Source organism: Nelumbo nucifera, chromosome 2 (genome assembly GCF_055504915.1).
Source record: "Nelumbo nucifera cultivar China Antique chromosome 2, China Antique-T2T, whole genome shotgun sequence".
NCBI lineage: Eukaryota > Viridiplantae > Streptophyta > Magnoliopsida > Proteales > Nelumbonaceae > Nelumbo > Nelumbo nucifera.
Window position 1 is genome coordinate 100,499,231 of NC_142650.1, and position 13,793 is coordinate 100,513,023.

General features: G+C 37.9%; 1 protein-coding gene across 13 annotated transcripts in view; it reads left to right on the forward strand.

The window, feature by feature from the left end:
• LOC104606325 (putative NAD kinase 3) overlaps positions 1–13,793 on the forward strand; it is a 108,056-nt gene that overhangs the window by 5,088 nt on the left and 89,175 nt on the right. For all 13 annotated transcript variants that reach the window (XM_088898416.1, XM_088898415.1, XM_010271464.3 and 10 more), the window contains exons 3-6: positions 7,231–7,350; positions 8,636–8,829; positions 11,041–11,154; positions 11,354–11,448. In XM_088898416.1, the coding sequence (XP_088754542.1) occupies positions 7,231–7,350; positions 8,636–8,829; positions 11,041–11,154; positions 11,354–11,448 (523 nt within the window). The remainder of the gene's footprint in view (positions 1–7,230; positions 7,351–8,635; positions 8,830–11,040; positions 11,155–11,353; positions 11,449–13,793) is intronic.

A 13,793-nucleotide genomic window follows, 5' to 3' on the forward strand; every position in this document is an offset into this window, starting at 1 on the left:
GAGGGAAATGGGGTTACATTTTTGGGAGCAAGAAGAAACCAGCGAAGGATGACCCTACCTATGAAAGGTGGATGCAGGAAAACTACATAGTAGTGGGTTGGTTAGTGAATTCTATGCAGCCACATATTAGTCAACACTACCTGTGGATGGAAACTCCAAAGAAAGTGTGGGATAGTGTCACAGAGAGATACTCCCGATAGCTGAATGTTGCTTGGGCCTACAATAGTACAAATTGAAGAATGATGTGAATAACCTAAGACAAGGGAGAGTCCCTTAGCTGTCTATTTCTCCATGTTGAAATCTCTTTGGCAGGAGATTGATTTAATGGAGACTGTTGTTGGGGATTGTACAAAGGATGCAAAAACACATAGGAAGTTGGTGGAAAGAAATTGGGTCTTTGAGTTCCTCACTAGACTCAACTTGGAGTATGATGTTGTGAGGCAGAATGTTTTGGCAAGGATGAGGTGACTTTGTCTTAGGCTTATGCTATGGTGAGTAGTGAGGAGAAGAAAAGATAGGTTCAGTTTGTAAAGCTGCAGGTTGGTCACTATGCTAATGCTAGGATGAAGCCAAAGGTCAACACTAGGAAGAAAAATGTTATCTATGAGTACTGCAAGAAGCCTAAACATACTAAAGACACCCGTTGGAAGTTGCACTCAGAGCTCATTCCTACTAGACTCAAGAATGGAAACAGTGGAAAGAGGATTGGAAATGGAAAAGGTGGAAATGCAAATGTAGCAACCTCCTCACAGAATGAATAAGGGTAGAGTGGTGAGAAATCAGTGGGAGTGCAACTTGTAGCCGCCAGGGCTGAGTATGAGAAGTATGTCTGAATAATCAATCATCTAGAGTCTACTACTACAGCATCTACTTCTTCAGATACAGTTCCTTCCTCTGTGTATGCACACCCAGGTATTCGTGTCACTGCAAATCATGCTATTATTTCTGGTACTCATAAAATCTTTTGGGGAATTGATTCTGGTGCCTCTAACCATATAACCAGTGTTTCACATTTATTCACCTCTTACCAACTCCTTTCTGTCTGGGACAAGATATTCTCTTGCTGATGGCTCCTTTGCCCCTATCACGGAAAAGGGAGACATTAAGACCCCACATGCCGTGACCTTATTATTTGCTCTTTATGTACCTAAACTTAATATCAAATTGCTTTCAATTAGTAATTTAACTAAATCCCTGAATTGCAGCGTGACCTTTTTCCCTTCATATTATGTTTTTCAAGACATGAAATCTTAGAAGGTGATTGGGAGTGGCCATGAGGCGAATGAGATCTATTTGTTAGACATGCCTGAGCAGTGAATAAATTGTAAAAGGATTACAACAACGGTGGCCGAAAACCCTCTTTCCTGGTAACAACATCATCTTCTCTGGCAATATTTTATTGTGTAGCTTCTCCAACCGCAAGCACTATCCTTTCGTAGAAAGGTTATGGCATAAAGTGAACAATGGTGTGTAATCACAATGAAAAAATAATTTAAATATGGTTATTTTGGCCATTTCAAAATTATACTTATCTCACATATTCAAAACTGGAAGGGTATTTATGTCATTTTACATACTATTTAATGTCAATTAACAATTTTGAACTAAGTGGACAATTTTCAAGAGTTTAGATAGTACAAGCTATGGTACATTTTGAAGTTTGAATACTAAAATGAGACTAATTCCAAAGGATAGGATAGTAATATACAATTTACTCAATATTATGTTGTGTATCTCTCCCACCAATAAATCTTCAAAAGTAAATAGTAAAAGCAAGTAGTGAACACATGGGCCACACAATCAATACTCACATGTTACAGTTGAAAAAGTGAACCACGAATTGAAATTTTGAACCACACCACCTTTTTTTCTAGAACCATAAAACAAACACCACCTAAATTGGGATATTTTGATCATCTAAACAAGTCAGCATTTTTTTCGGGTACAAAAGCAAATAATCCGTTTTACAACCTTCTTCCAAATGCCTCTCAACTGGACTGATTTGGACAGCTCACTTATATTGTCCACTACTTGATTGATTGCAAATTTTGAAATAGGTCAAAGAAGAGAATTCTCGATTTCAATTAAAATTCTACTAAGATGTGAAATTCACCAAATTTGTTTGGTGTTTCTTCAAATCATCAATTATCACACCACTAAAAGAATACCCAAACAAATGAATATCAAAATAACAAATGGAATTAACAAATCCAATTACACCTCCATTTCCAAATCCACCCTATTTTCTAAATTCAACCTAAAGTCTGAAACGGTCACATCCCCCTTGGTTTCTATTTTAAGGGGTTATCATGATTAGAGCTTGGTCTACCATGTGCAGTGAAATAACTTTGTTGAACTCTCATTTGAAACCCCTTGATCAAGGGGCATCAAGAAAATATCTTTAATGTACTTTGTCCCACTCCTACAGCTTAAATAAAAAGAATGAAAAAGCTAACAAGAAAAGCTAGGCATACTTGGGAATCATCAAGCACCAATCAATTCTAAGAATTAGCGCAACTTGTTGGTCATTTTTCTGAGTCGGGGTCTTGTATATATATATATATATATCACTGTTTTGAAAACTGGATCAGATTGGATGGACAGATCATTCGACCTAGGAATCAGTCAATTATTCGGTAACTGCTGATTCGGATGGTTGAACTATTAAACCATTCGATCCAATGAATGGATTTTGGGTCATTTCAATTATTTTTTAAAATGTTATGGGTCGATCCATTCAGACTGGACAATTGAAATACTATCTGAAAATCGGTGGCCAAAGTGATTCTATTTCTGGGTTAATTTTTAAAACCTTGATATGAGAGAGAAGAGGAGAAAGAGAATGCTTATGATAGAAGGTTTATTACCTATCAGTAAGAGGCTTTGAATTTGATAGCTTAACCACCTTAGGTAAGGTAGGTGTTGTACTTCATGGAGGTATAAGGTTGAAAAAGAGAAAAGAGACATTCCACTTACCCACACAGCTAAGAGCATAAAGACAACACATTGGAATTGACTGCCTTCATCTCTCGTTCTCGTGAGGTGTTGTGACATTTCTGGTTTCATATTTGCGCTACCTCTTTCTGTCTCTTAACACCAACGACTTATATAAAAAACTTAAAATGTGTAGCCAAGCACCTGGCGCTATTGTCCGAAGCCATATATTGTCCATATCTTTTCTACCCGTGATCAGTTGGCCTCTAGTGTCATAAGTCTCCTCGCTAGATATCCTTTACCTCATACAGTCCAAATTAGAACAATTTTTTTTTTTCCGTTTATTTGTTTTTTTCTGTTTTTGTGGCCAAATGCACTAGAGATGCAGCATCTTTTCCTCCATGTGTTCTAAATATTTGGGCTTAGTCTGGGAAAAATATAAATACAAATGTATACACTATCAATAGAAACAAAATAATACAAAATACAAGATTTTACATTATATACAGTACTAATGTGCTCGATACTCAAAGATGGATATGAGTATATCCACTTAAAACTTTTAAAAGATATATGTATTAATATTTCCACATAAAAGATATTTGGTTCTTGAGAGTAAATTGATATACAATTTGTATGTTATGCGTTCATTCATAAGTTTAAGTTTTCAAGAAAGCATGCCCAAGCATCATTTGGTTGCATTCATAATGAAGGAAAGTTAAGGGCCTTCTAAAAATTGTTATCATACTACAACCTCAGAGAACTGCATCTATTTAAGAATCCACTAGTTGTATTATGTTATGTCATAGCCATTTGGGTCATTTGTCTTTCTCTTCATTGAGTCAGTTGTTTCCAGAACTATTTAAAGGAACAAGTCTGTCGAATCTGCATTGTGAATCTTGTGAGTTCTCAAAGCATTGTAAGGACAATTATCCTTCAAGTAATAAAAGATAAACTGTTCATTTTAATATTGTTCACTCTGATGTGTGAGGGCCTTACCATTTATCTTGTATGGGTAGCTATAGATATTTCTTCATGTTTATTGATGATTTTTCATGATAACCTGGATTTACCTTATGCACTCTCGTGCTGAAGTGCTTAAACTTGTGCAATAGTTTCATGAAAATATACTCACTCAGTTTGATGCCTGCATCAAAATATTCCGTTTAGACAATGCTAAGGGTTATTTTTGAGAAGGACCTTACCTCTTACCTTGAGAAATTTGGGGTTGTTCATTAGAGTTCTTGTGCTCGTACTCCACATCAAAATGGAGTAATGGAGAGGAAAAATAGACATATTATGGAAGTTGCAAGGAATATTGTTTTTGTTACCATGTTCCTATGATGTTTTGGGGTGATGTAGTTTTAACAACCACTTATCTTATTAATTGTATGCCTTCTCGTGTCCTTTTGGAGTCCTCTTTCCTAGTGTTGAGGTTTTCTCCATCCCTTTATGTGATTTTTGGTTGCACTTGCTATGGCCACACTCCTAGTTCCAAGAGACATAAGTTTGAAACCAAGGCTTAAAAGTGTATCTTCCTTGGTTATGCCTCCACACAGAAGGGGTATTGTTATTTTGATCCCATTAGTGGCACCTAGTTTGTTTCCATGGATGTCACCTTTATAGAGTCAACCCTTTTTATAGTCATCCTTTTAAGGGGGAGAGATCTCTTGAATTATTTTCTTCATCCCTTCCTTTGCTAGCTTTAGTTGAGTCTTATGTTGAGCCCTCCACAGTTACCCCCACTTTCGTGGAGGGATCCTCTCCTTTGAGGTCTTCCATTCTTGCGCCCCCCCCCTCCAACTAGTCCTCCAGTTTTTACCACCCATCCTATTCTCCAAAGTTGATACTAGTCGAAAGGGTTAAGGCAGACACAGGTTGATCCTACATCTCCAGTTGGTCTCAGGTGCTTCTAATCACCGAAGAGAGGATAGGTCTGACATCTCTACCAGATCTTAACCTACCTATTGCTCTGATATTGGGTAAGAGGAAATGTACAACTCATTGCATTTCCAAACACCTATCTTATAGCTTGTTGTCCCCATCCTACTATTCCTTTCTAGCCTCCATTTCTTCTCAACTCATCTCAAAGTCAGTGACTGAAGCCTTAGCCAAAGCAGGGTGGAGGGATGCTATGAGGATTGAAATAGAAGCACTTCATAAAAATAATACCTGGGATATTGTTGACTTGCTAGATAGGGAGGAACTTGTTGGGTGCAAGTGGGTTTACATTATCAAGTATCATGCAAATGGGTCAATTGAGAGATATAAGGCATGTCTTGTTGCCAAGGGATATACCCAAGTGTATATGGGATAGATTACACTGAGACATTTTCTTCAGTTGCTAAATTGACTTCTGTGAAAGTTCTTTTATCCTTAGCAGCGAGTTGTGATTGGCCTCTTTATCAGTTTGATGTTAAGAATGCATTCCTGAGTGGCGATCTCATTGAAGAAGTATGTATGTCCTTTTCCCTGGTATATATAGTAAGGAGATGCAAGGTAAGGTGTGCAGATTGAAGAAGTCACTTTATGGCCTAAAACAATCTCTACGTGCTTGGTTTGACAGGTTTAGGACTTCTATTATTCAGTTCGGCTACATTCAGACTCAATTAGATCATACCCTCTTCGTTAAGAGGAGAAATACTCTAGTTACATTTCTTATCATTAATGTGGATGATATTGTTATTACTAGCAATGATATAGAAAATGTTAATAATCTCAAGAAGTTCCTCAATTCTTAATTTGAGATTAAAGACTTAGGGGAGTTGTGGTATTTTCTTGGCATTGAGGTTGCTAGGTCCAAAGAAGGTATCTTTATTTCTCAGCGGAAGTATGTGTTGGATCTTCTTATTTTGATAGGAAAACTTGGTGCTAAATTTACCTCCACCCCTATTGATGTGAATTATAAAACTCTCAACTAATGATGGAGAACTTTTAGTTGACAAGGAGTGTTTTAGAGATTACTAGGGAAACTTCTTTATCCATGTATGACTTGTCCAGGCATTTCATATGTTATGAATGCAATCAGCCAGCTCATGCATGCTCCCAGAGACACTCATATGGCTGCTATAGAAAGGGTTAGGGTACTATGTTATCTTAAGGGAACTCCTAGGAAGGGTATAGTATTTGCTAAATGTGGCTATATGAAGGTAGAAGCATATACAGGTGCTGATTGGGCAGGTAATGTTGATGATGGTCTACATCATGATATTGTGCTATGGTAGCTGGGAATATTGTTTCCTAGAGAAGTAAAAAGTAGTTAGTTGTTTCTAGATCTTCAATGAGGCAAAGTATAGGGCTGTGGCCCATGGGGTTTCTGAGTTGTTATTGGCTTAGATCTCTCCTTGATGAGATGGGTGTTTCATGCGGCAAGCCATTGATGTTATATTGTGATAACTATGTTGCTATTAACATTGCTCACAATCTAGTTCAGCATGATAGAACTAAGCACATTGAGGTAGACAGAGACTTTATACGGGAGAGAGTGGTTTTAGGAGAGGTGTGCCTTCCTTTCCTTGCATCAGAAGAGCAACTAGCAGATTTTCTGACTAAGAGAGTTCCAAAAGCAAAGTTTTAACATTATATAAGCAATCTAGACATGATAGACATCTATGCTCAGTTTGAGGGGGAGTGTAGTGAGAATGGGCCTTAGTGTCTTTATTTCTTTCAAGTTATGTTTTAAGTTTATGTTCTTTTAATTATGGACCTTTTTTGTTTTGTTTTATTACTCCTTTAGTGCTGGCTGCTCCATTAAGGGTATCCAAGGAATTGTACTCAGTTTAGGGAAAATGGATTGAACTCTTCTCTTCTTCAACAAACCTCTGCTGAAACCTTTCTTTCTTCTTCCTTTTCTCTTCCTTTTCTATATTTTCTGAATTATTGCAGGTGTGTTTCACAACTGTTTTTATGTGGGACTGTTATTCCCATGCATCCTTTCTCTTGTTTTCAGTTTTGTAAAGCATTCTTGGTTATTGATTAAAATAATGAAAGAGCTTGTGGATGTCCAATGTCATCTTTTATCTCCTTTCAGATATCCCTGATATAGTGACTACATTTTTGTCTTTAATTATTAAATTTGTTATTTTTATGTTCTTAAGGCTCAGTTTGATTACAAAAAAAAGTTCAGTTTGGAAGGATTGCAAATACAAATATGTACAGTGAAAAGTCTTGTATTTTGTATTTCTAAACCTGTATTTGCATTGTACGTATTTGTATTTGTACTCTTCCCAAACTGAACTTAAATGTAACTATTATACCTGGTGTCTAATTTTTATTATGTTTCATTTTATTTATTAGCTGTTGCAAAGGCATTAAGACGAGTAGCGGAGGGAAAGGCATCTGCTCAGGCTGAGGCAGCTGAATGGAAGCGCAAATATGAGTTAGAAAGGACAAGGAGTCTGATGAAGGAACGTTTAGGTTTGCTATGTGATCTTGTAACATAAATTCTTTAATTATAAGCCTTTTTTCCTGCTATGGTGCTTCTCTTAAGTTAGGAAAAATAAGACATTTCCATTCCATTGAACAAACTGTTCCATTCATCACTGGCATGTTAAATAGTTGGAGGATATTGTAGCATATCATCACCGTCTTGCACTAAGTATTTTTTTTTCATTTTTTTATAGGAAACACCAACTTTCATTAACTTTAAAGAGAATTAGTACAACTATCACCTTCTAAAGAAGGTGATCCCCCAATTCACAGTTAACTTACAAACATGCCCAAAATAGAGTTTCCCTAGTAACCCCTTGCTTTGCCAATGCATCAGCCAAGGTGTTTGCTGATCTTCTAGCCCATTTAAACTGTACTCTAATCTCCCTTCTTTGGCTCAAAATTTCCCTTACAAATTGTCTAAGGGCCCAAGTGCCTAAGCTGCTTGTCTGCATCCAACCTATTACCAACTTTGAATCACCCTCCACTTCTAATTTCTGAAAACCCAACTGTTTATCCAAGAGAATAAGGCCAAGATTCTTCCTTCCACATCTCGAAAAATACCCCCAACTCTTGTGGGATCAGGGTTACCGATGTTTTCAGCTAATGTATGACCTTGATGGTTATTTCTTCTACCAAATCATCCTTTGATTTTCCTTGCCCTTGGAAGATCTTATTGTTCCTCTCTTCCCAAACTGCTCAACTGGTAGCTGCTCTTGTTGTTCCCCACATCACCCTACCCCTTTTCTTTGGTTGTCGGAAGAAGCTCGAGTCAAAGTGGTGCACCACACTCGATAGAGGAGACCATCTGCAACCAAAGAGAGAGGAAAACCATTAAACACGAGTAACAAAAGAATAGGAGATTAATAGATGGTTTCTTGCACCAAGTATGAGTGAAATGAAAAAACCAAGATATCAACACCTTTATAGAAAACCTATATGTAAAGATAACACATTAGTTAATGATGACAGTATAAAAATTTAAGGGTTGAGCCCACCAGATAACACATTATTATATTTAAATGGACTAAAAAAAACGTTGAGCCCACAAGATCATACAGTTTCTTCTATCAAATTGGAAAAGCATTTCCTAATTTATAATGAACATGGTTGCAAAAAGAATAGGCAATTGATCGAATTTTTAATATCAAAGTGGTGGTAATCTTATATTTTAAGGTAATTGTTGTCTCAAATTCCTATCTAGATCTTGTCTTTGCCTGTGCTTATTACTGCTTTTTGTTAACCAAGAACTGTTCTTCCTTCTTGGATACAGCATTTCACTTTGGAGACAAGAATTGTGATACCAAGTGTGAGAAGGCAGATGACATGTCCAACATGCTGGAGAACCTAACTGGTGATCAGCCTGAAAAGTGTTGTGGAAAGCATGGAATTTGCTCCCATGAGGTTCTTAGGGATGGTGAAATAGAATCTGATTCCAAAGTGGTTCCTGGTAGAGTTACTAGAAAGGTAGAGATGCTAGATTTCCTCTGTTCCTCAACTGCTGGTTCATACACTGCATCCTCTAATGAGAATTACTTAATGGATAACTCCAAACTCTAAAACCCTAAATAACAAACCATACCATCCTAAAATTCAAACTCCAAACTGCTAACCCTAACTCATTAACCCCATACCCTCTCTAACCCCTTAACACTAAATCCACACTCTAAAACACACTCCTGAATCCCTAAACTCTAAACCCACATTCCTAAAATCCTAAACCCTAATCCTCAAACACTAAAATAACCCTCCAACCCCAAACTACAAAACACTGGAACTCCTATCCTAAACCCAAACCCCAAAACATAAATTGTAAATCATAATGCTTAAAACCCCAAACTCTCAACCAAAAATCCCAAATCAAAAGGACCATTACACTTGCTTTTGTTCACAAGGCCTTAGCAAGAATAAAAGCATGATTTGCTAGTTCATCAAATGATGATAGTTTGAAAACTTTTTCTTGGTGCTTTTTGTGAATGATGGGGGCGAATGACAGTAAACAGAGGCAAAGGAACGGCAATGGTGCAGAGTATCTTAGGGTCAGCAGTGGCATCGTGGCTAGAACCGCTGGCAATTGCGACGAGAGGTGTGTTGGTTAGGGATGGAAGCAAGGTTGAAGAAAGACTGGAGTACTTAAATAGATGTCTAGAAGGTAGATTCGTTCACTTGGATCTCGACATTACAGTTGTGGAGAAATGGGCGAACCAAGAATGGAAAAACCTAAGCTTCTCCTGTGTTCGAAGGATGGGGGCATCCTTATTCTTGTTCAGTTTTAGGTGGAAAAAAGACATGGAAGAAACTCTAGCAAGAGAATGCTTTGGAAAAAGAGGAACCCTGGAATTTTTTTTTCGGGTTTGGATTGGAAGTACAGAAAATGAGGTTCGTTCGGATCGATGTATATGGGATACTATTGCATGCCTGGTGTACAGAAGTTTTTAGGGCATAGGAAATGCTGTGGGAAGTTTCAAAAGATTTGATTTCAGAAATAGAAGATGGGAAAATACACAATATGCAAGAATTCTTGTTGAGACGGAAGGCGTTAGCTTGATCCCAACACTTACGGGATTTGTTTTTTCTTGAGGAAGTTTTCAACCTTCGGTTTGTAGTTGCTAGCGGAGAACCACTGTTTCAATGGAAGGATCAGAAGTAATGGCCTTACTTCAAGGTTTGAAACTGGCGAAACAATGGGGCATGCAGCAATTAGAAGTGGAAGGAGACTCCAAGCTGGTAATAGGGTGGATGCAAACTGGAAACCTGGGAGTGTGGTCTCTTAGACAGCCTCTAAGAGAGATTATTAGCTTAGCAAGGGAGATTGGGGTGCACTTTAATTGGGTAAGAAGGTCAGCAAATGGAATGGCTGGCACTTTAGCTAAGCAAGGAGTTACTAGGGAGGCTTTGTTTTGGGCCTGTTTGTAAGTTTTTGATTTTCTTTACTTGGGGGCTACCATGTACTTAATATTTGATGATCAACAAGATATTAGAAAGGCAATATTAGGCTATTAATTTTTTCATGCGAAGAAGGCATTAAAACAATATGCACACATGCTATGCAAATGCTCCTAGAATGTGTGAAAGAAATAGATAGTGTGATGGTTGACTGGATCAACTGGTTTCCACCCCTTTATATGCCTCTTTTTATGTTTCTAATTACCTCTCCATAACTGATAAAATTACTGCATTAGGAGATTGAGGGAAATATTTTTAGGTGTTGGACCTATTTGTTTAGCAGGTGTAAAGGGAGGATCATTTCCTATTACAGAAAGTTGGATCCATGGTTGTATGGGTGGTGCGTGGTGCTATGCCATTATTGATGAAAATTTTGGAGAGAGGGATGCCACAAGAGGGGGGAGAGAGTAGCAAGGGAGACTAAATGATCAAATAGAACATCAAATAACCACATTAGCCATAACCACCATCCAATATCACATAGCTTTGAACAGATCCTTGTGGTCAATATTACCCATTACCCAAAGAATCCATCTTACTCACTTCTGCAATTATTGATGCCTTTACAGTTCCATCTGGCTAAGCATAACTACTGTCCAGACTGGAATAGTTTTGATTAAATCCCTATAGTCAATCTGTTATCCAAAGCATCCAATCTATGCCTGCACACTAGTATTAGTGCTTGTATGGGCGCAGATAAGAATGTAATTTAAAATATTTTCCATGAGGCAGGCATCTTTTAAGCTTTCGTGGGGTTGCAATGGTGAGAAAAATGGCCAGCACAAGCATGATATTGTCTCTTTTGAAAGAGGAAATATAACAACAGCAGAACGCAGCAGTAAGCAGGTAATATTTCTTCAATTTACATTGTCACTCTTGTTTTTTATTTATAACTTTAGTAATAGATTGGTATATGCCACCATCTTATCCATCGAGTACAAGAGTACTAGTTGTGTAACTGTTGTTAATGGTTAGTGCAATCTTTGTTTTCTCTTTTGTATCATTTAATGAGTTATCTAATCAAGAACTCCTTTTTCATTTTCAGATTTCCTTGAGGTGGGAATCACCTCCTCAAACTGTGCTTGTTATCTCCAAACCAAACTCGGTCTCTGTTCGAAATTTATGTGCAGAAATGGTCAGGTGTGGCTGTTAAAGTGTCTAGAATCACCAAGTTACTATCCTTTGAAGTTATAGAGCATTTCTTCTCAGTAACTATTATTCATACCATAGAAGGAAACAAGGCTGAGGAAATTTTGAAAAGAATTTGTTGATCTACCAATAAATGTTGAACACTTAATATACATTTACATTATGTATACACACTTTCAATTAAGAATCAAATGGTTCAAAATGACCAGTAAGCAAATCAATGAGTCTGTGGATTTCTTTTGCTGGATTTTGAAATGAAATGTAAATCTTCTATCATGTTGTCAGCCAATTCATGCATTCTCCTAAGATTCTTCACATGAAAGTAGCTGAAACGATCCTTAGGTATTTGAAGACGTGTCCAGGGAAAGGAAATCTGTTTAAGAGGCACAATAAACTCGAAATAGAGGCATATACTAATGCTGATTGGGCTGGATCAATTGGAGATAGGTAGTCTACTTCCAGATATTGCACATTTGTTGGGGGAATTTGGTTACTTGGAGAAGTAAAAGGCAAAATGTGGTTGTGAGATCAAGTGCAGAAGTTGAATATCGAGATATGGCACATGGTGTTGTAGAACTATTGTGGCTTGAAACCCTCCTAGGTGAGCTTGGGGTGAAAGTTGATGGTCCCCTCAAGCTGTATTGTGACAACAAGGCTGCCATCAACAAAGCAATAACCCAGTACAACATGATAGGACTAAGCATATTGAGATTGATCTACACTGTAAAGAGATTGGGCCGAATGGGTCCTAGAATCTTCTCTTGTAATATCTTTTTTTTTTCTTGTTGGTTAATGGGCCTCTCTTAATGGGCTTGTTATTTCTTTTTGTTTGATCTCTTTATGTTACTGCCTAGTTGGCTGCCCACTTAAGGGCATACTTGTAATTACTTTAACATTAATTCATAAAAAAAAAGATAAGAGACGAAAGGGAAGATAATTCGAACCTTTCTTCTTCTTCCTACTCTTTTCGCCATCTTCTTCTCTTGTACTACTGCTCTTACTTTTCTTCTTCTTTTTCTCTCTAATCTTTAAATTTACACCTAATTTTTGAGGACTGATTTACATCTTGGTATCAGAGCAGGTCTCTTTCTTCCTTTTTTCTTCTTCCTCTTTTCCCATACACCCTTAGATTAAGAGAGTGTATGGAGATAGGTTCTCTATAGTTCAGAGGATCTCTGGCCTAGTTTGTAGAGGGTTTGGAGAGTTTAAATCTAGCTGGATATTACCAAGAAGTGGTGTTGTTCTGTTGCTGCCCAAAACCCTAGCCGACTAGAGATTTTCAAAGGTACAAGTAAAGGTGAAGCTTTGGGTGTGGCGCTCTGTGCTTGGGAGGTGTCTTTGACTCCTAAAGGAGGGCGGTTCAGGTTAGGAAGAGATTGGGAAGCTCTGGTAGGAGCGGCTACATCTTTTCTCTTCCTCCCCAACAGTTGGACGGAGTAAAACCCTAGTTTTCAAGCATCTGGGTTCTGGTTTGACTTCAAGTAAGTTTATATAGACAAAATTTCCGGTTCTTTGATTTTCGTTTGATTAATGGAGTCATACGGAAGTGAGTTCAAGCAAGTGCCGGTTTCCGGCCTTGGCTCGGTAGATTCCGTTTTGACTGGTGTGACCACAATCAAGCTAGATGGGATAAATTATCTTGCTTGGGCATAGTCTATAAGAATTTATGTCTGTAGTAGAGGAAAACTCGGGTATCTCACAGGTAGTAAAGTGAAACCCGAAGAGACAGACCCTGAATTTGAGAAATGGATGCAGGAGAACTATACTGTCATAGGATGGTTGGTCAATTCTATGCAACCTCATACAAGTCAACATTATCTCTGGATGTCTTCGGCTAAGGAGATATGGGACAATGTTACTGAGACCTATTCACAGAAGTTGAATGTAGACAGAGTCTATAAGTTGAAAAGTGACGTGAAGAACCTAAGACAGGGGGAGAAGGGTGTAACAATCTACTACTCTATACTGAAATCCATATGGCAAGAAATTGATGTTATGGAGATAGTTGTATGGGAGAGTAAGAATGATGCTGAAATGTATAGGAGGTTGGTGAAGAGAAATAGGGTGTTTGAATTTCTCACTGGACTCAAGCCTGAGTTTGACATCATTAGGCAAAATATCTTGGCCAGAGATGAGGTTACTCTTTCCCAGAAGCAATGAGGAGAGTAGGCGGCAGGTTTAGTTGCAGAGTCCACCTCCGGAATACTTTGCACATGCTGGAATAAAGCCAAAGGGTCCTACTGAGAAAAAGGAGAAGATATGTGAATATTGCAAGAAACCGAGGCATACAAAGGACACTTGCTGGAAGCTTCATCCTGAGCTTCTTCCTGATATGT